At 37.0% G+C, this 24,097-nt stretch overlaps 1 protein-coding gene across 1 annotated transcript in view; it reads right to left on the bottom strand.

The window, feature by feature from the left end:
• ctr9 (CTR9 homolog, Paf1/RNA polymerase II complex component) overlaps positions 1-24,097 on the bottom strand; it is an 85,318-nt gene that overhangs the window by 34,197 nt on the left and 27,024 nt on the right. The window contains exons 14-18 of the mRNA XM_051923248.1: positions 14,060-14,147; positions 9,934-10,082; positions 9,700-9,816; positions 9,461-9,606; positions 6,992-7,063 (exon numbers count right to left, since the gene is read on the bottom strand). Coding sequence (XP_051779208.1) covers positions 6,992-7,063; positions 9,461-9,606; positions 9,700-9,816; positions 9,934-10,082; positions 14,060-14,147 — 572 coding nt within the window. The remainder of the gene's footprint in view (positions 1-6,991; positions 7,064-9,460; positions 9,607-9,699; positions 9,817-9,933; positions 10,083-14,059; positions 14,148-24,097) is intronic.

Here is a 24,097-nt window from a genome sequence, read left to right as displayed (position 1 = left end):
TATATATATATATATATATATATATAAATATATATAATGTATATATATATATATATATATATATATATATATATATATTATAATATATAAATATATATACTATATAAATAAATATACATATATATAAATAAAAATATAATATAATGTATATAATATATATATATATAATATATATATATAATAAAATATATATTATATTATAATATATATATATATAGTATATATATATAAATTATATATATATATATATATATATATACTATATATATAATATATATAAATATATATATAGTATATATATATATATATATATATATATATATATATATATATATATATATAATATATATATACAGTGGTGTGAAAAACTATTTGCCCCCTTCCTGATTTCTTATTCTTTTGCATGTTTGTCACACAAAATGTTTCTGATCATCAAACACATTTAACCATTAGTCAAATATAACACAAGTAAACACAAAAAATGCAGTTTGTAAATGGTGGTTTTTATTATTTAGGGAGAAAAAAACATCCAAACCTACATGGCCCTGTGTGAAAAAGTAATTGCCCCCTGAACCTAATAACTGGTTGGGCCACCCTTAGCAGCAATAACTGCAATCAAGCGTTTGCGATAACTTGCAATGAGTCTTTTACAGCACTCTGGAGGAATTTTGGCCCACTCATCTTTGCAAAATTGTTGTAATTCAGCTTTATTTGAGGGTTTTCTAGCATGAACCGCCTTTTTAAGGTCATGCCATAGCATCTCAATTGGATTCAGGTCAGGACTTTGACTAGGCCACTCCAAAGTCTTCATTTTGTTTTTCTTCAGCCATTCAGAGATGGATTTGCTGGTGTGTTTTGGGTCATTGTCCTGTTGCAGCACCCAAGATCGCTTCAGCTTGAGTTGATGAACAGATGGCCGGACATTCTCCTTCAGGATTTTTTGGTAGACAGTAGAATTCATGGTTCCATCTATCACAGCAAGCCTTCCAGGTCCTAAAGCATTAAAACAACCCCAGACCATCACACTACCACCACCATATTTTACTGTTGGTATGATGTTCTTTTTCTGAAATGCTGTGTTCCTTTTACGCCAGATGTAACGGGACATTTGCCTTCCAAAAAGTTCAACTTTTGACTCATCAGTCCACAAGGTATTTTCCCAAAAGTCTTGGCAATCATTGAGATGTTTCTTAGCAAAATTGACACGAGCCCTAATGTTCTTTTTGCTTAACAGCGGTTTGCGTCTTGGAAATCTGCCATGCAGGCTGTTTTTGCCCAGTCTCTTTCTTATGGTGGAGTCGTGAACACTGACCTTAATTGAGGCAAGTGAGGCCTGCAGTTCTTTAGACGTCGTCCTGGAGTCTTTTGTGACCTCTCGGATGAGTCGTCTCTGTGCTCTTGGGGTAATTTTGGTCGGCCGGCCACTCCTGGGAAGGTTCACCACTGTTCCATGTTTTTGGCATTTGTGGATAATGGCTCTCACTGTGGTTCGCTGGAGTCCCAAAGCTTTAGAAATGGCTTTATAACCTTTACCAGACTGACAGATCTCAATTACTTCTGTTCTCATTTGTTCCTGAATTTCTTTGGATCTTGGCATGATGTCTAGCTTTTGAGGTGCTTTTGGTCTACTTCTCTGTGTCAGGCAGCTCCTATTTAAGTGATTTCTTGATTGAAACAGGTGTGGCAGTAATCAGGCCTGGGGGTGGCTACGGAAGTTGAACTCAGGTGTGATACACCACAGTTAGGTTATTTTTTAACAAGGGGGCAATTACTTTTTCACACAGGGCCATGTAGGTTTGGATTTTTTTTCTCCCTAAATAATAAAAACCACCATTTACAAACTGCATTTTGTGTTTACTTGTGTTATATTTGACTAATGGTTAAATGTGTTTGATGATCAGAAACATTTTGTGTGACAAACATGCAAAAGAATAAGAAATCAGGAAGGGGGCAAATAGTTTTTCACACCACTGTATATATATATATATATATATATATATATATATATATATTATATAATATACATATATTAAATATATATATATATATATATATATATATATTTAATATATATTTATTATTTATATATTAGACCAATCTTTGATTTGTAAAGTGTGGATTTTAGAAGACAAGTATACATGAAATGATCTACTTACAGCAAGTCTACAAAGAATGAGCTACACTACCTTGTTTTCCATGTCAAGATACATGTGAAATTTCGTAGCTTAAGCATATATACCAAACACACAGCAGCTGTGGGCATATTAGAAATATCTGCATAATAAAGCTGCAAAGGTACAACGACAAGCTACAGGAATATTCTTTCAGTTTAAATTATGACCTCATTGAAAATATTTGTAAAACTTAGAATGGTCAAAAATTGTGTTTATTTAAGTTTGAAACCAACTGCTTGTAAAAACACTTTCAAATCAGACTTTTCTTGTTTTCTAGTATATGTTGTGTTGATCTAGGTCTGTTTAAGATGGATTTTGTGGTAAGATATGGCTTTTGATGACCCAAGTCGGTAGTGATAAGATTGTTAGAAGCAACTGTGACATGATGAAATTATGGTATCCACAGAGATGGCGCAGTGATTATCACTGCTGCCTCGCAGTAAGGAGATCATGGATTCATGTCCCAGATCCTCCCTGAATGGATAGCGCTTTGAGTAGTGAGAAAAGTGCAATATAAATGTAAATAATTATTTTTAAATCATCATACTGTACATATCTTACCTAAACCTAATACCATTCTCAAGCCCGCATAATCCAACTTTGGTTTCAAGACAGCAGAACCAATCCAGATGGCATCAAAGAAAAAAAAAGTGTGAAACAGACTGAGACACAGCATCAGACCGTCAAAGGGTCCATTCATGCACACATCCACACTCAGTGGGTGACTTTAGAATCATCAGTGAACATGCACAACCTTGGGAATGTAGAATAAAATTAAGAAAAACCCATGAAAAAACAGGCAGAACCTGCAAACCATGCAGAGCCAGCAAGAGTCAGAATTAACAACACAAGATTCAACATCCCTATCCACTTACAGTATATCAAGTTCTCTGTGTATCATAACAAATACAAATAGCCCTTTTTGATTAATATGGAATTTAGACATCCAAAAGCAGGATTCACATTTTGAAATCACAACATTCACTTTTTCTCTCAAAAGACTTGTGACACTTGAGCTTTTTTGCAGGATGTTATGGAGTAGACAATCATTTTCTTACTGCAGGCATTATATTAAAAGTATATTAAAAGCTCAGATAGACTGCAATGACCAGCAAATAAACTTTGCATTCGGAGGAGGACTGTGACAGCCTTTAAAGAACAATGCTAGGATTACCAATGTGAGAATGTTTTCAGCTACTTTATGTTTTAATTCTACAGTTGTGCTTGAAAGTTTGTGAACCCTTTAGAATTTTCTATATTTCTGCATAAATATGACCTAAAACATCATCAGATTTTCACTCAAGTCCTAAAAGTAGATAAAGAGAAACCAGTTAAACAAATGAGACAAAAATATTATACTTGGTAATTTATTTATTAAGTAAAATGATCGAATATTACATATTTGTGAATGGCAAAAGTATGTGAACCTCTAGGATTAGCAGTTAGTTTGAAGGTGAAATTAGAGTCAGGTGTTTTCAATCAATGGGATGACAATCAGGTGTGAGTGGGCACCCTGTGTTATTTAAAGAACAGGGATCTATCAAAGTCTTCTCTTCACAACACATGTTTGTGGAGGTGTATCATGGCACGAACAAAGGAGATTTCTGAGGACCTCAGAAAAAGAAGTGTTGATGCTCATCAGGCTGGAAAAGGTTACAAAACCATCTCTAAAGAGATTGGACTCCACCAATCCACAGTCAGACAGATTGTGTACAAATGGAGGAAATTCAAGACCATTGTTACCCTCCCCAGGAGTGGTCGACCAACAAAGATCACTCCAAGAGCAAGGCGTGTAATAGTCAGCGTGGTCACAAAGGACCCCAGGGTAACTTCTAAGCAACTGAAGGTCTCTCTCATATTGGCCACTGTTCATGTTCATTAGTCCACCATCAGAAGAACATTGAACAACAATGGTTTGCATGGCAGGGTTGCAAGGAGAAAGCCACTGCTCTCAAAAAAAAACATTGCTGCTCGTCTGCAGTTTGCTAAAGATCACGTGGACAAACCAGGAGGCTATTGGAAGAATGTTTTGTGGATGGATGAGACCAAAATAGAACTTTTTGGTTTAAATGAAAAGCGTTATGTTTGGAGAAAGGAAAACCATGCATTCCAGCATAAGAACCTCATCCCATCTGTGAAACATGGTGGTGGTAGTATCATGGTTTGGCCCTGTTTTGCTGCATCTGGGCCAGGACGGCTTGCCTTCATTGATGGAACAACGAATTCTGAATTATATCAGAGAATTCTAAAGGAAAATGTCAGGACATCTGTCCATGAACTGAATCTCAAGAGAAGGTGGGACATGCAGCAAGACAATGACCCTAAGCACACAAGTCGTTCTACCAAAGAATGGTTAAAGAATAAAGTTAATGTTTAGGAATGGCCAAGTCAAAGTCCTGACCTTATTCCAATCGAAATGTTGTGGAAGGACCTGAAGCGAGCAGTTAATGTGAGGAAACCCACCAACATCCCAGAGTTGAAGCTGTTCTGTACAGAGGAATGGGCTAAAATTCCTCCAAGCCGGTGTGCAGGACTGATCAACAGTTACCGGAAATGTTTAGTTGCAGTATTTGCTGCAAAGGGGGTCACACCAGATACTGAAAGCAAAGGTTCACAAACTTTTTCCATTCACAAATATGTAATATTCGATCAATTTCCTTAATAAATAAATGACCAAGTATAATATTTTTGTCTCATTTGTTTAACTAGTTTCTCTTTATCTACTTTTGGGACTTGAGTGAAAATCTGATGATGTTTTAGGTCACATTTATGCAGAAATATAGAAAATTCTAAAGGATTCACAAACTTTCAAGCACAACTGCATGTAGTATGTATAATTTCCTTTTTATGGTATCTATAGAATGACCAGACAGAGTATAACTTAAATTTTAGGTGGGGAAAAAATGGAACTACAGATATAATAGATTTGAACACTTGACAAGTTGAAGAGTTTTGCATCTATTTTTATGCTCAAAGCTTTAAGTTACAGCTGTCCAATACCATAGCAGCTAGCCAGTTATTTGAGTGTGACATCACACAGGACCACAGCTCTATGGGGCATTCTGGCATTAAGAATGGACCATCCGTAATGAGAGAGAAGACAGAGACATGAGAGAGAGAGAGACACAACATCCACCTGAACATTGAAGTCCATACTTCAGAACAACTGCGGAATTTAAAACTGTCTGACAAGACTTCATTAACATCAACACACCTTTATCTTTAGGAAAAGGTATTATTTAGGTTTTTGACTTTGAAACAAGGTTCTATTTTTTTAATCAGGGCTTTACATCTAGATTGTATAGTTACTATTTTTTTTTTTTTATCATTTATGTAATTTAGCTCATTTGCTATTACTGTATTCCAATTTAAAATATAATGCTTAACATTTACATTTCTATATTTTGCCTACATATATTGAGTGACTGAAATAATAAAGTAGATGCAGGGCACCAGATGTGAGGAGCTGCCACTTTCTTACAGGGTTAGGACTGTGACAGGGTCTTTGGTTGAGACGACCCTAACATCGGACAGCACAGTGGGAGGAATCCATCACTGGCTGTTAAGTGGCATTTGCCAAATTATATCAGGCTCCATATGTCTAGGCTATTCTCGGCGACCAAAGTGTGTAGACTTTTAGGTCTACACTAAATCCAGGGACACCCCTGCGGAATGCTGACGAGTAAGGTTATACAGGCATAACCTATCATCAGTGATTAAGCTGGTGTGTGTGTTTTAAGCCTAGGATGCGAGAGTAGGCCAACCCATCACAAACCTACTAAATTCTACTAATCCCAAAATAACAAGGAAACCCTTTGGCAAACCATGCTGTATTACACAACTAGTTATAAGTTACATAAAGTTTTGTTTACCTAGTCTATGGAGCTCATTAAACAAAACACTAAATAAATAAAACAAAATGCTATTAACCTCTTTCAACTGTAGGTTTGTTGTTTTCCGATTATAAATTAGATTACTGCAGTCCATAAACTAGTGTATAATAAATTCACTCCTGCTGTTCACTTCAATCACATTTTGCTGCCAAAAGCACTGCCACTATAAATCCCCTGCCAGAAAATTTGTACTTTTTGCTACTGCCAATAAACCTCACTTCTCCCCCACCCCAACTTTGTTTCTGGAAGGTAGCATACATTTACTTTCTTTCTTATCCATTATAACATTTATTACATAATCTACCTTACTAGTATTAAAATTACTGGATGTTTTTATCGTACTTTTGCATACACAAAGAAAACACTTGCCGGTCTAAGGAGAAGCTATTTGTCTGTGGTAGTCTGCTTAATATTTTTTTCCATGAAACTGCACATGTCCTACCTCCACTGAAATCTAATCTTAAGGCCTAACCTTCTGTCTGCCTGTTAGCTCACCTACAGACTCAATACAGCATTTTGTTAAAACTCTGTACAGTTCGTTGGAGCCAAAGTTTAAGAAGTATTTGATTTCTGATAGGGTTTCACACTTACTATTATGTATGTCATCAACTTGTGGCTCCCAGCTGACATCTAGCAACATGACAAATACTAATCCCCATCAATGAATTGTAATTAGCAATTACAGAAATTAGCTAATCAAATGTAATGTAAAAATATTTTAGGTGTTATTCTCATATATGAAAATCTAATCAATATAAATCTGGTAACCTATTACCACTTAAAATTCTTTATCCATCAACCTCTTTTTATAATACTAAAATGACTATACTTAAATTTGCACACATATGAGGGAAGAGGAAAAAGGAGCATGCTCCTTTTGATTATTATTATTAAGGAATTAAAATAATTTAACAAGATACTCACCGTGCTTCAGAAGATGCAAGGACCAAGTCAAATCTCATCTTGTCTCCAGCTTTGCTGAGATAACTGAAATACCTTGATTAAAATTGATGTATAAATAAACAGTTACTCATCTCACTATTTAAACATATTCTGAATTTACAAAGACCAGCACAATATAATTTATGATAACAGCTAATGCTGGTCAGCCTTTGGTCCACTGTAATTACATTTAACACTGACCTTCTAAAAGTTCGTACAGATCTTCAAAATCTTTAAAGACTCTTCTAAAAAATTTGTCTGACATTAATTTTTAAGGTGATATTCTATAAACCTGGATCTAATAAATGCAGACATATTCTACTTTGTGTTTTCTCTCACTGAACTGTAGTTCAACACTATTTTTTTTTGATCCGCACACCTATAACTACCATTAGAAACCTGAATGACAGTCTTTCAAAAACTCCTCATCAATAGACTGAACGAGCCTTAGCATTTGATTCTTTGCCGCTTTAATAATTAATTGTCTTGCCAACACTTAATATGCCTTTGGACATAACCTCTATTGCATCCAAACTGTTTCCCCAATAAAGCACTCAAACAATATAAACAAAACTTGTAAGTGCTTAGCTTTTGACTGCTTAAGAGGTATGTATGCTGCAAAATTTTAGGGATACGCTACTTCTGTAAAAAAATGGAGGAAAAAAAAAAAAAAAAGCAATGAGGTTTAGTAGTGCATATGTTCAGTAAAAAGCATTCTTCAATCACCTTCATATAATCTGACACCATGTCTGACCAGATCTTTTTCAGCATCACTCTGGCCCTCATTTCTCCTTCAGCGTCATCATGATGCAAATACAGTAATCCCTCCTCGATGAAAATCCGCGAAGTAGAAACCATATGTTTATATGGTTATTTTTATATTGTCATGCTTGGGTCACAGATTTGCACAGAAATACAGGAAGTTGTAGAGAGACAAGAACTTTATTCAAACACTGCAAACAAACATTAGTCTCTTTTTCAAAAGTTTAAACTGTGCTCCATGACAAGACAGAGATGACGGTTCCGTCTCACAATTAAAAGAATGCAAACATATCTTCCTCTTCAAAGGAGTGCACATCAGGAGCACAGAATGTCAGAGAGAGAGAGAGAAAAGCAAACAAATCAATAGGGCTGTTTGGCTTTTAAGTATGCGAAGCACTGCGGCACAAAGCAGTTGCAATGAAGGCAGCAGCTCGCACCCCCTCCGTCAGGAGCAGAGATTGTCAGAGAGAGAGAGAGAGAGAGAGAGAGAGAGAGAGAGAGAAAGAGAGAGAGAGAGAGAGAGAGACACAGATAAAAACAAACAATCAAAAATCAATACGTGTCCTTCCAGCTTTCAAGTATGTGAAGCACCGTGCAGCATGTCGCTTCACGAAGCAGCTGCACAGAAGGGAGCAATGTGAAGGTAATCTTTCAGCATTTTTAGACAAGCGTCCCTATCGTCTAGGTGTGCGAACAGCCCCCCTGCTCACACCCCCTCCGTCAGGAGCAGAGAATGTCAGAGCGAGAGAGAGAGAGAGAAAAGTAAGTTGGGCAGCTTCTCAGCCATCTGCCAGTAGTGTCCCTTGTATGAAATCAACTGGGCAAACCAACTGAGGAAGCATGTACCAGAAATTAAAAGACCCATTGTCCGCAGAAATCTGCGAACCAGCAAAAAATCCGCGATATATATTTAAATATGCTTACATATAAAATCAACAATAGAATGAAGCCGCGAAAGTCGAAGCACGATATAGCGAGGGATTACTGTATTAACACATTTAAAAATAAACTTTACATACCATATGCAGAATCATATTCACAGATATCCGAGTTATATGGTATCAAAAGAAAATTACTATATATACAGATATATATAGATATACAGATATATATACAAATAGATATATATAGATATACAGATATATATTAGAGAGATGTAGATATATATATATATATATATATATATATTAGAGAGATGTAGATATATATATATATATATATATATATATTAGAGAGATGTAGATATATATATATATATATATATATATTAGAGAGATGTAGATATATATATATATATATATATATATATATATATATATATATATATATAGATTGTAACCACCCATACAATCAGATTGTGACACAGACTACGAATGCAATGAACGTAATTACCCCGATCTACATGCTGTCAAATGAATGAACCACACGTCGTGGCGCAACGTTAGAGGCTTCGCCTCTGGCGCCGACGTCCGAGGTTCAATTCCCTGAGAGGTGGGTGCAGTGAGTGTGTACGCCTGATGAGCCCAGAATTAGGGCGAAACACGAGATAGAGATAGTTGTCTCTCTCATATCTATCTATGTATAGATATAGGATGTTTTTTTAAAAATGTCACAACCCAACTAAAAGGGTCACTTCTCAGATGTTCTTTCCTAAAAGATTGAAAACTTAGACTGAGATGAACATTTTACCTGTGGGCGAGTTCAAGTTCTTTAACAGCACTGAGCACAGCCTTCAGATTACTCTTTTCATCTTTTAGTACCAATGTGGCCAACCTCTGCAGAACTAAAGCCACATTAAACATAAGTACAGTATCATTAGGTGCCACATGTCTTGCCTGGAGGTAAGACAAAAGAAAAAAAAAAGTTAGCAGTCACTGAACTTATTTCAGTAAGGAACTGGTGAAAACTGGGCATGTTCCTTATAATACCTTTAGCAGGGTTTGTTTGCATTCTTCTAGCTTTCCACACTTGAACAATGCTCGAGCTAGATAAAGTAAAACTTCTGTGTTTTGATGCTTATAGAATTTTTTCAGGCAATTTTCATACTGGCAAAAGAAAAACATAAGGATTGACTTTTTAAAAATATTAAAAGCATATAGTTCAATATCAAACAATATCCTCAGCAATAGTTCAGAAAATGTGTATGAGAGAAAAATAAATACCATTTGAACTGCACTGATATACTGCTTTTGTTCCACATAGATGTGAGCAAGGTTTAACCAAACATCACTTATTTCAGCAGTGGCTTCCCTGACCTGTGCAAAAACATCACGTGCCTCTCTAAAGTATCCTTTATGTGCCAAAACTGCACCTAGAGGAAAAAGTAAAAAAAAAAAAAGGTTTTATTCACTCAAATCAAAATTGATTACAGTAATCCCTCACCTATCGCGGGGGTTACGTTCCAGAGCCCCCCGCGATAGGTGAAAATCCGCGAAGTAGCGACCTATATTTATTTTATTATTTATACATATTTTAAGGCTTTATAAACCCTTCCCACACTCTTATAAACCTTTCTCACTCTCTTGTTAACCTTTCCCACGCTCTTATAAACACTTCCTATGCTCTTAAACACTTTCTGCATTCTTAAACACCGCAGACCAACACTGCACACTGCACGCAGCGATCAGACGTCAATGTGTCTGCACTCGCTTTGTGAAGGGGGGCAGCTGAACTCACGCTGAGCAGAAATGGACTTTGTGCTGCTTCTGCCAAAATGCCTACTTGTCGCTCTGCGCGTTCGGAAGGAGGAGGAGGAGTGTGTGTGCGTGGGGGGGTGTGAGGGCTGAACGCACGTTCGCTCAAACCCCCCTCCCCGGAGGCGCAGTACGCTCCTGCCACTTCGCATTGTCAAGGGGGTGGGGAGCTGAATGAACGCTAAGGAGAAGTGGACTTTGTGCTGGCTTTGTGCTGCTTGTCGCTCTGCGTGTCAATAATTTAAAAGCCTGTACAATCAGGCTTTTAGGTGTACATCACCTATTTTCCTGTCTCACTTGTCTTGCGTGAAGTTAAAATGTTTTATAATAGTGAGATGTTACTCATATCCTTAGCCCGACATCCACATATCATATGTGTTAACAAAGTGTGTTTTAGAAGTTTACATGTGTTTAAAGCATGTGGGATGGGTATTTTAAGGCTTAAACTATAAAAATGTTTATTTATATGGTCTTTCTACAGTGGTGTGAAAAACTATTTGCCCCCTTCCTGATTTCTTATTCTTTTGCATGTTTGTCACACAAAATGTTTCTGATCATCAAACACATTTAACCATTAGTCAAATATAACACAAGTAAACACAAAGTGCAGTTTTTAAATGATGGTGTTTATTATTTAGGGAGAAAAAAAATCCAAACCTACATGGCCGTGTGTGAAAAAGTAATTGCCCCCTTGTTAAAAAATAACCTAACTGTGGTGTATCACACCTGAGTTCAATTTCCGTAGCCACCCCCAGGCCTGATTACTGCCACACCTGTTTCAATCAAGAAATCACTTAAATAGGAGCTGCCTGACACAGAGAAGTAGACCAAAAGCTAGACATCATGCCAAGATCCAAAGAAATTCAGGAACAAATGAGAACAGCAGTAATTGAGATCTATCAGTCTGGTAAAGGTTATAAAGCCATTTCTAAAGCTTTGGGACTCCAGCGAACCACAGTGAGAGCCATTATCCAGAAATGGCAAAAACATGGAACAGTGGTGAACCTTCCCAGGAGTGGCCGGCCGACCAAAATTACCCCAAGAGCGCAGAGACGACTTATCCGAGAGGTCACAAAAGACCCCAGGACAACGTCTAAAGAACTGCAGGCCTCACTTGCCTCAATTAAGGTCAGTGTTCACGACTCCACCATAAGAAAGAGACTGGGCAAAAACGGCCTGCATGGCAGATTTCCAAGACGCAAACCACTGTTAAGCAAAAAGAACATTAGGGCTCGTCTCAATTTTGCTAAGAAACATCTCAATGATTGCCAAGACTTTTGGGAAAATACCTTGTGGACTGATGAGACAAAAGTTGAACTTTTTGGAAGGCAAATGTCCCGTTACATCTGGCGTAAAAGGAACACAGCATTTCAGAAAAAGAACATCATACCAACAGTAAAATATGGTGGTGGTAGTGTGATGGTCTGGGGTTGTTTTGCTGGTTCAGGACCTGGAAGGCTTGCTGTGATAGATGGAACCATGAATTGTACTGTCTACCAAAAAATCCTGAAGGAGAATGTCCGGCCATATGTTCATCAACTCAAGCTGAAGCGATCTTGGGTGCTGCAACAGGACAGTGACCCAAAACACACCAGCAAATCCACCTCTGAATGGCTGAAGAAAAACAAAATGAAGACTTGAGTGGCCTAGTCAAAGTCCTGACCTGAATCCAATTGAGATGCTATGGCATGACCTTAAAAAGGCGGTTCATGCTAGAAAACCCTCAAATAAAGCTGAATTACAACAATTTTGCAAAGATGAGTGGGCCAAAATTCCTCCAGAGCGCTGTAAAAGACTCATTGGAAGTTATCGCAAACGCTTGATTGCAGTTATTGCTGCTAAGGGTGGCCCAACCAGTTATTAGGTTCAGGGGGCAATTACTTTTTCACACAGGGCCATGTAGGTTTGGATTTTTTTTTCTCCCTAAATAATAAAAACCATCATTTAAAAACTGCATTTTGTGTTTACTTGTGTTATATTTGACTAATGGTTAAATGTGTTTGATGATCAGAAACATTTTGTGTGACAAACATGCAAAAGAATAAGAAATCAGGAAGGGGGCAAATAGTTTTTCACACCACTGTATATCGCGGATTTTCTCCTGTTGCTGATGGGTCTGGAACATAACTTCCGCGATAGGCGGGCAATCACTTGTATTTAAAAACCCGCGAAGTTGTGAATCCGCGAAAAGTGAACCGCGAAGTAGCGAGGGATTACTGTACTACTGCTTTGGCATCATAACACATACATCTGTGAAAAAGGTGCCCAGTACTGCAGCAACCCCGAATGCTCTGTTGTTGAACAACCATTTCAATTCTAACACATTGACAACAGCATTACAAACTTTAAACACATTCACTACAAACAAACAAAAAAGCATTGGAATCCATCAACTAACAATAGCAACTTCCCCAAGTCAATTTTCTACATGATTCAATAAAATCACAATACAAAATTTTGGTCTGAAAATAAGACCTTAAACTATAATTGTAAATTGTGTTATTTAAATATGCAATTTACAGAACAGTTTCTGAATTTTATTTATTAGCAACCACGGGTTATTTCACTGCCCATCTCTGTAATTCCCAAGTGACCTAAAAGTAACATGCTGAAACAATAAGCAAAAAAAAACTAAAGTACACTGTTTTTCTGTATTAGCAAAACTGAGAAAAATGCAAATGAGATGGACAAATATGTAGGTTAATTACATTTAAACCATAAAATCACAAACCTAAATGTCTATTTCAGCAGTTTTTTTTTTGTTTTTTTTTTTTAAGTAAAGCAAACAGATTTTTTTAATACATTGGTATTCTCTCTCAAAGATGCTATAGTAAAAAACAAAGGTCACTTTACAGACTCAAAAAGTTAACTTCAAAGAAGAGCAGACCAATTGCCTTCAAAATAGATTACTATATTAATGAGCAATTATGTACTATTGATTTCTTTATAAAATGTAACAATTTGATTGGATTGATTTTATAACTTCACTGGTGACTACATTCCCCTGCATTATTAACCTTCAGGACGAATACAAAATTGCAGGAAAAAAATAATTGGATACTTTTTCTGACTTACGGATTTCATGAATTCACTATAGCAATACTTTTCAATCTACTCTGTCACATCTTTGAAGAATGTTTGCTGGTATTCTTTGAGTTAGTTATCGCTACCTTATTTTTTGGCAGGAAGCACAAAATTTTTTACATCAGCGTTTCAGTCATTTTTATTTGTAAGCGTTTTGTCTCTCTCATCTGCCCATCCTCAATTCTTCATACAGGTTTTCTAAATATTCCGACGATCTTTCTAAAATATCTTCTCTTTTTACCAGCACCTTTTCATAGCTTCCTCCACTCTTTACAAACATCTCAGTTCTTTGTTTTTATAGCTGGCAAGAATTTTCTATATTTCCATGCCAGCTTCTTTAATTCCCTGTAAGCCTAGATCTGACTTTTGTAGAATAAAAAAAATGAACTTTTTATCTTTAGTGGATTAATAAAGTGCTTCTTTATGAGAAGAAAAAAAAAAAAACCTAAACGATCTTACTTTAATAAAAGTTCAATAAAGAAAGTCAACAAATAAAAACTTTTATACAAACCTATGCCATTAGCAGCATACAGGTTCTTTGGGTCATTTCGTAGTACTTGCTTATAAATAGCCAGAGCACGATCTTGGTGTCGCTTTTCCTAGTTAGTGGGCAGAAATCAAAAAAGGAAAACACTTATAAAACAATGATGTTTATCAAACCATTTCAAAGCATTTTAGAAATTAACATGTAAACTTTCACTCACTAAGTATTACATAACTTTGCGTCCAAAGACTTAAGATAACTCCGGTTACATACTGTATACCCTTGCGTTATTGACTGAAGTTTAACATGGTCATCAACTCGAACTCCAATCAGTGGTTGCAGAAATCCATATCCACACACACAATAAAAGAGTATGCATCTATGTGTTCATCCAGTTGCTATGTCTCTGTCATTCCAACAGATGGTGCAGAACAAACTAACATTGCTTTTAAGAATCCCACACCAAATGGAATACAGCATAACAGACATGTGCATTGCATTTATCATTCCAACAGATGGTGCAAATTGTTGGAGTAACGAAAGCAATGCATTTTATTCCTACATGCAATACAAAATACATTCCAAACAAGGTTCATTATAAAGATTAACAATGAGGTGTAAATTGATTTCTTAGATGTCAACCTGTCTTCAACAGCTACCACAAATAAATAATATGCATGTATACAAATACACACACAGTTGATACACAAAGTATTTGGACCATTTACTTTCTGTACTCTTTATAGTGCTGTAGGTTTAATTTTAAATTGATAAATGTACCATTTCAGAAAGGTTTGCAAATGTATCAAAAACAAATCTTTCATTAACATAAGTGTTCAGACCCTTAATTCAATACTTTGTGCAAGCTTTGCACACCTGTATTTACCTCATTCTTTGCAGCAAATCCTCTCAATCTCTGTTAGATTGGAGGGGAAGCATCTGTAAACTGCCCATCTTCAGTTCTCTCCACAGACGGTCTATTTGGTGTCTAAGTCTAGTTTTTTGAAGCCCTTCTGGCATTGTCTTGGGTGTATGCTTAGGGTCATCATCACCGTCCTGAAAGGTGAACCTCTGTTCCATTCAGAGGTTGTAAGCACCCAGGAACAAGTTTTCTTCTTCCTCCTTCCCACAATTCTGACCTGTCTTGAGGAGCACACCTATAACATGATGCTGCCACCATTATGCTTCAGTGACGGGGTTGTATTTAGGGAGGTGATGAAAAATGCCAGGTCATCGCCAGACATGGGTGGAACATGGAGTTCTGCCCAAAGATATCAGTTTCTGTCTCATTAGAACAGTTTTTAAAAGCCAAGCAAGCTGTCATATTTCTTTTACTCAAGAATGGCTTCTGTCTAGCCACTCTACCATAAACGCCTGATTGATGAAGGTCTGCCGAGAAGGTTGTCCAACTAGTTCTTCCACCTAAGCAAAGGACTTCTAAAGCTTGGTGAGTGATATCATTTGGTTCTTGCTCATCTCCCCTACGAAGCCCCTTCTTGTCCAGTTACTCTGGAAATTGTCCTGGTGGATCCAAACTTCTGTTTTACAAATGAGGCTACTGTACTCCTGGGAACATTCATAACTCTCCACAGTTTTATCACGGATGTCTACAGAAAGTTCCTTGGACCTCATGGCTTAGTTTTTTATCCTGACATAAAAAGTGTGTATAGTGGGACCTCATATACACAGGTGTTTGTCTTTCTAAACTATGTTCAATCAATTCAGTTTGCCACAGATGGGAGTACTCAGATTCTTTACTTAAGTGAAAGTACAAGTACCCAGTGGAATAAACACTCTGGTAAAATTTAAAGTATCATTCAGTATAATGTACTCAAGTGTAAAAAGTACACATTGCTACAATTTACTTCCATTTACAAAAGTAAAAGGAGATGCCTAACTGGGCATTTCTGATGCTTATTTAAAACTACCTTCCTTGTTATCCATTTACTGCTAATACCAAATCTGCAAATAAAATGACTAACAGCAGCAACATACAGTGATCCCTCGCTATATCGCGCTTCGCCTTTCGCGGCTTCACTCCATCGCGGATTTTATATGTAAGCATATTTAAATATATATCCTCGGATTTTTTGCTGGTTCGCGGATTTCTGCGGACAATGGGTCTTTTAATTTCTGGTACATGCTTCCTCAGTTGGTTTGCCCAGTTGATTTCATACAAGGGACGCTATTGGCAGATGGCTGAGAAGCTAGATTGCTTACTTTTCTCTCTCTCTTGCGCTGACTATCTGTGATCCTGACGTATGGGGATTGAGCAGGGGGGCTGTTCGCACACCTAGACGATACGGACGCTCGTCTAAAAATGCTGAAAGATTATCTTCACATTACTATCTTTTGTGCAGCTGCTTCCTGAAACGACATGCTGCACAGTGCTTCGCATACTTAAAAGCTCGAAGGGCACGTATTGATTTTTGACTGAAAAACAAACTCTGTCTCTCTCTGTCTTTCTTTGTCTCTCTCTCTCCCTGCTCCTGACGGAGAGGGTGTGAGCTGCCGCCTTCAACAGCTTTGTGCCGCGGTGCTTCGCATACTTAAAAGCCAAATAGCCCTATTGATTTGTTTGCTAGAGATTGTTTTCTCTATCTATGTGACATTCTGTGCTCCTGACACGCACTCCTTTGAAGTGGAAGATATGTTTGCATTCTTTTAATTGTGAGACAGAACTGTCATCTCTGTCTTGTCATGGAGCACAGTTTAAACTTTTGAAAAAGAGACAAATGTTTGTTTGCAGTGTTTGAATAACGTTCCTGTCTCTCTACAACCTCCTGTGTTTCTGCGCAAATCTGTGACCCAAGCATGACAATATAAAAATAACCATATAAACATATGGTTTCTACTTTGCGGATTTTCTTATTTCGTGGGTGGCTCTGGAATGCAACCCCCGCGATGGAGGAGGGATTACTGTATATCTAATTATCTCTTTGTGCACAAACTTTCCTAACGCTAGCTTCTACATAGTCACTGATAACATTATGTATAAATCGAGTGACAATAGTTTCAAAATCATGAGCTCCAGTATTGCAGCCCTACTTTAAGGCACTTTAAAGAGGGGTTTGTGAATACTGAAAAAGCCTCATTTAAAACGTTTTCCAGAACTTCACCAGTATTTTGGGATTTCAGTTACCAGAAGTAAACTTTAGCTTAAATAGCTCAAACCTATCACCCCTTCCCTTGACGCTTGTTACTTTTGTTGTGGAAAAACGTTAATTTCAAACACTACACAAAACAAAACTGCATGGTTCAACACAATGGGACTTCACGGCTATCAAGAGGAAAGCAGGGTATAGTAGGCGACACCAAGGAGGTTGGAGTAAGGGGTTGGGGGGTATTTGAGTTCTGTTATTTTCTTCAGTTTTGGTAACAGTACAGAGTTCCAAAAGTTGGCATCAACACCAAAGTCTAAAATATCTGTATTGATACAACACTACATTAGAAGAATGTTCTATTTAATCATAGTAGAAGGTAGTACTCAAAATTCTTTACATCAAGGTGGGTTCTTTTAGGACTAAAGATTAGTTCTGAAATACTTGATTCTACGGTAATGACATACTTAACCTTTTCTTTTATAGCTCTCAATAGATAACTGCAACACATGCAGGTATAATGTCACCAACTACAGCAGGTAGTGTCTTTGCAAAATAATGGAATATTTTCTTGAGTGGCATGAATAAGTTTCCATACAATGCAATTGGCTATTAGCTAGGTAAAAACAGATACATCTCTGTTAAAAATACAAGTTAGATCATTTACTTCTACATGTTTTTCATATTGGTGGTTTAATTCTTAAATGCCAGTAGCTTGCTGATTTTCTGGCTGCCATAAAAGGTGCATTTGCTAGGAATAGTTCTTGGAACCTACAACTACAAGCATTTCTTTTAAGTCTGGCCATGGATAGGGAATACTCTGCGATGCACTTATTCCTTCAAGAACATTGGCTGGTTCAGCACTGCTTGAATTATTCATATTGCTGACTTGAGAAACTAGTGTGATGATGCAGTCACTCCAACCTAAACTCATTTATCACTCCTCTAGTCAATACAAACAGGTTTTCTTAAATTTTTTAATCGGAGGACCCAAATTAGAAAATCAATACCGTACTAAGAGGAATATTATCATAATGACAGCAGTCACAAAGAAACAAATAAGAATGGCTACATAATAACAAAAAACTAAATGTTTCTATCCAAAAATATTTCTTTTATGAATATTGCAAAAAGAAAAAATGTGATACAAAATGTATCGTTAAGACAATACCGCATGCATCTATTTTTCAAACCTGCTTACCCCAATCAAGGCTGCAGGGAAGCTGAAGCCTATGCCAGGAATCATAAAATGCAAAGCAGGAACAACTGGACAGGATGCCAATTAATCACAGGGTGAATACACTCATGCACACACAAGGGCCAATTTAGCATTGCCAGTCTGTCTAATTGAAAGGAAACCATTACAAACATGGGTAGAACATGCAAACTCCACACAGGAGGCACTTAGGTTTTGAAGCTAAAACAATTATCATTCAAAATGGGAATAGATTTCTGAGATGCTATCACTGCCATTAGAAATGTTGTGTGTAAGATTTAGCAAAGATGAGAGAAAGAAATTCTTGGGGTAGTGTGAAGATAGGATTTCTGAAAGGTCACTTAACTTAATCACATGACTCATTGTGTCCGTCAAAAAAATGAAGTAATCAATGCTGATTATTTCTCTTATTTTTTTTAAATAATGTTTTTTTTAACTCCAAGATTAACAACAAATTTTTCCAAATGAGTTTGCAAAAACAATATATCCCAGGTTCCATGTAAAAGTAAAAAAAAAATTCAATTAAAAAAATCTGATAAAATGTACACACTATCTGTATTTCATATAAATCGTGATAAATAAATCTTTTGATAAATCTCGCTGAAGACTTGCTGAGCAATCCAGTTTGAAATGTTTAACTCTATAGTCTGTGTCTACTGCTTTACTCAACCTTTCACAATTTTCTGGTGTTTTCACTGGTCTAACAAACACGCACTTTACAATACCCATAGACTTTTATCAATTCACTTTGAAATAGTGTGACAAGAATAATTGTTTCTCACCCAGGCACTTTAAAGTTAATGCAAGCTTGGTACAAAGTCAGATTCAATGTACGCCGTAGTGGCAAACATGTAAGAATGTACAGAGGGGCTGTTCATGCAGTGGTGTCATTCTGGTTTGGGCTAGTGAGGGGACGTTAGTCTCTGATCTCAGGCGTCTAGGCACGGACCTTTGAAAGACCAGCCTAGCCATTTTTCTTCCCATTCTGACATGATTTAACTGCACAAAAACTCCTAAGGGGGACACCTTCACCCCTTTTGTTTTTGAAAACCCCTTTCTTCAGCTAAGTAAAAAGTCCATGGGAGACACTACCATCCCCACACTTGTTCACTGCATGAAAACTCTTTGCCCCATAGACCAACCAGGTTGTTTACTGTGCATATATTACACAGAGGGCTCAGCGTTTCCATCTAGCACTTACTGTACCACCATTATCCGGGTGCTAAACCCCTAATAAGTGCTAAAGCTAGAGATATCCCTTTGTTCATGACCACCAAAAATGCATTTTGTGTAAAACACTGCCACTGCACACACAAACACTACACTTAGCCTTCATAACACCTTGAAAATTGTCACACCCTTTGCCTGCACCTGTTATTTTCATTTTGACATTGCAATCTAGTGCCATGGTCTCTTAGTCTAACAAGTTAATTTGTCTCTTACTTCCCGTTTCTTATATGTCTTTGCTGTCAGTCTTTGTCAGATTGTTTAATAGGTTGTAGACAGCACGTGGGGAATACCAATTATATTTTCATGTCATAAAAAAGAAATCGCTCCTTGATGCGTCGATGGTGTTGTTTCACATTATGCTAAATAGCGGGTGGAAGTATATATCATTTGACACAGAATTCACACTTGGACAAACTCAACTAATTATACTATACAGTGGAACCTCGGTTCACGAACGTCTCGGTACACGTACAACTCGGTTTACGACCAAAACGTTCGCCAAACTTTTGCCTCAGTTCACGACCACACACACGGTATACGAACAAGCCAGTTTCCCTTTCGGATTGTGCGCGCCGATGATTTCCGCACCTGTTGCATTGTTCTCAGTCAGACGTGCGTGCTTTCGCTGTGAACTCTTTGTGCTCTATTTCATTTCCCTTCCGGTTCATGTGCGCCGATTACTGTATTTAAGCATGTGTTCAGCCACTCCCTGTTCATTGTTCTCAGTCAGACGTGCGTGCTTTACCTGTGAACTCTTTGTGCTCTACAGTATTTCGTGTGCTTTTGCAGTTAACCATGGCTTCTAAGCAAGTGAAGAGTGGTGAGAAGAAAGTGTTGCAATGTTACTTTTCTCTTTTTTCAAATGTTTATTTTTTTCCATGTGCTTAAAACTCATTTAAAAAGAGTGTTTACAGCGATCGGGCTGTACTGCTATTAGCGTGAACTCCTGCAATGTTACCGTCTTGGTTGGCTTTTAAATAAAGTTCGGATTTGTTCAAATGTTCCTTTTTTTTCCCCTTGTGCTTAAAACTCATTTAAAAAAAAAAGTGTTTATACAACGATCGGATTGTAAGGCTATAGCACGAACTGCTGCAATGGTACAGAGAGAGAGAGAGAGCGCTCACGTGCTTCTGAGAGACAGAGGGGGAGGGGGCTCCCGTGCTGCTCAGAGAAAGAGAGAGAGAGAGAGCCTGCGCGTGCAGCTGAGCAGGGAGCCTGGGTGTTTGTGTCAGTGTTATTCAATGTTTTTATATTAGTTTACTATTACACTGTGCATTCTATGGTGTAATTAACTATATTTGTGCTTAAAAATCTATTTTATTTATTTATTTTTTTTATATTTTATTAATTTTTATTGTAATCATTCCATACAAATAGATCAATTTATAACCAAACAAATTAAAGACAAATCAAAACCCACCCCTGAGAAGGAGAGCTTAGCTAAAGGAGAATTGCTTAGGGCTTTTTAATAAGACAACAATAAGCAAAGGAAAGGGAGAAATAAATATATATGTAAATAAGAGATGGAGAAGGGAATTAAATGCGGTAATAGTTATTTCTCTTATTCTAAAATAATATTGATCAGATCCTGCCAGGTTTTGAAAAAATTTTGTACAGATCCTCTAACTGAGAATTTGATTTTTTCCAAATTCAAATAATATAAAACATTGGTTTCCCACTGACTTATCAGAGGAGAGTTAGGATTCTTCCAATTTAACAGAATAAGTCTGCGTGCCAAAAGTGTAGTGAATGCAATCACCGTTTGCTTGTCCTTTTCCACTTCAAGTCCGTCTAGAAGAACACCGAACACAGCTGTTAGTGGGTTAGGAGGGATTGTGACCCCAAGGCTGTCTGAAAGGCACTTGAAAATTTTTGTCCAAAATGATGTTAATTTGGTGCAGACCCAGAACATGTGACCCAGTGAGGCAGGAGCTTGGTTGCAGCGTTGGCAGGTTGGATCTTGCCCTGGAAACATTTTGGACAGTTTTAAGCGAGACCGATGAGCTTGATACATAATTTTTAGTTGAATAATTCTATGCTTTGCGCATATGGAGCTCGAGTGAATTCTCTGCTTTGCTACCTTCCACTCCTTTTCTGATATATTGATTAAGAGATCTTCTTCCCAATGTCCTTTCGGATCTTTGAAAGGTAGGGACTCTAATAGGATTTTATATAATGCGGAAATGGTGTTTAATTCCTCGGCATTGAGCAGTATTTTTTCCAGCATTGTGGAGGGTGCGAGGTGGGGAAAATCAGGCAATTTCTGTTTAACAAAATTTCTAATTTGAAGATAGTGAAAGAAATGTGTAGCTGGGAGGTTGAATTTTGAGCGTAATTGTTCAAAAGATGCAAATATGTTGTCTATATAAAGATCTCTGAGCATTTTAATCCCAAAACTTTTCCAGGTATTAAAAACTGGATATATGTTTGCGAGGGTTGAAAGAGGTGGTTTTCTTGCAGAGGTGCCACCGATAAAAGATTTTCCATCTTAAAATGCTTTCTAATTTGGTTCCATATTCTAAGTGAGTAAAGCACAATTGGGTTATTAGTATATTTGCGATAACTTGCATTTATTGGAGAGCAGAGCAGGGAGTATAAAGAAGTACTACAGGAATTTATTTCTATTGTGGACCAGGCCTGTGTATGTTCATTTATTTGTGTCCAGGTTTTTATGGCTTGTATGTTTGCTGCCCAATAATAAAACTGAAAATTAGGTAGAGCCATGCCACCTTCTGCCGGAGGTCTTTGTAGGGTTGCTCTTCGGATACGTGGGTGTTTTGAGTTCCAAATGAATGAGGTTATTGTTGAATCTAATTGCTTAAAAAATGGTTTATTGATATATATATTGGAATGTTTTGAAATAAAAAAAAGTTTAGGAAGGATAATCATCTTAACAACGTTAATTCTTCCGGCTAGAGTGAGATGAAGGGTTGATCATCTATCCAGGTCTTGCTTAATTTTTTCTATACAGACGGCAAAATTTTGTTGATAAAGAGCTTTATGTTTACTTGTGATATTTACCCCTAGGTATTTAAACTGATCTGCTATGGTAAAAGGTAGGGTGTCCAATCTGATATTATATGCTTGTGAATTCACTGGAAAGAGTATACTTTTATTCAGATTAAGTATACTTTTTTTCAGATTATGTGCTTAAAAATCTTTAAAAAAATATATTTACATACAGTTCGTACAGTCTGGAACGGATTAATTGTATTTACATACAATCCTATGGGGGAAATTGCTTCGGTTCATGACCAAATCGGTTTACGACCAGAGGTTTGGAATGAATTATGGTCGTGAACCGTGGTTCCACTGTACAGCACTATGGAGACTCACAACAGACATATTCGTGAGCTGACCCGTAGTTTAAGAAACACTGATGCACATGGTTGCCTTGGTTTCTTCCTGGCCTTTAAAATTGTTGGGTGTGTTAAAAAAATTGTTTTTTTTCTTTTTTTTTTTAAAGGGTAAATGAATAGCATAACAACAATGTAGTTAGTAGAAAATATCATATTTTTTTTTCATGTACTGAGTAAAAGTAAACAGTATTGGGTGAAAAACTGGCAATTATCTTATCTGTACCTGAGTAAATTTACTTCAGTATAGTAACTAAGCTAGAAATCTTTGTTACGTCCTACCTTTGACACCTGACCTCAATTTGGAGTGAGAGATTTCAGTTTTTGATTTTTAATAAAACTAGGGGGCAACATAACACTGTTCCTCTTTGGTGCAATTTATAAGTTCGCAGCCATCTTCACCACAGGGTGACAACTCTTCTACTAAACTGCAAGGGCAGCCAGCTTGCCAGACAAAATTAATCAGTCATGACTAATTACTACTCCTCCCGCCTTCACGGTTTCCAAAGAAAATATAAAAGTGCGGAAACTTTTTGAACGTCCCTGGTATAACGATATATACATTAAAAAAAGACTGCTAGGGTTGTTCTCCAAATAACCTTTGTTTTTATGTGTATTAAATTGATGGAAGGGGAAAAACCCTAAAACTATCTTGTACAGTCTATCACAGTAGCGAAACCTTAGGTTTTGTTTTTACCTTTGATCTTTGTATGTGTAATAACTCTGGTATGTTTTGTTTAAATACAACTACTATTATTTTATACAGCTTGTAATGATGTTGCTTTTTGTTGGGATATGGTGCCCTTTCCAGGGATTGTTCCTGCCTTATGTGTGATGCTTTCTAGGACAGGCGCCAGCTGGAGCACAACCCGGCCCTGGATAAGCAGATTAGGAAGATGTATGTATAGTACGTAGTGACTGAAATGGGGCAGTGTACACCAATACATCAAAACATCTTTCTTATGGTCAAGCACTGAAAGTATACCTACAATTTCTGTTAAATTCTTGTCACCACTGTCTGCTACACAAACCCAATATTCTCGGTTTGAAGCACAAGTATATTTTATTAACCCAGCTGGAGCAGGCAGTATCTTCCCAGAGAATACAAGTATATGCTATCGTAAATGTGATTTTTTTCCGTTGTTATTGTTTTTGTACAGAG

Source organism: Erpetoichthys calabaricus, chromosome 2, assembly GCF_900747795.2.
Source record: "Erpetoichthys calabaricus chromosome 2, fErpCal1.3, whole genome shotgun sequence".
Classification (NCBI taxonomy): domain Eukaryota; kingdom Metazoa; phylum Chordata; class Cladistia; order Polypteriformes; family Polypteridae; genus Erpetoichthys; species Erpetoichthys calabaricus.
This window is presented reverse-complemented; position numbering and strand designations above follow the sequence as displayed.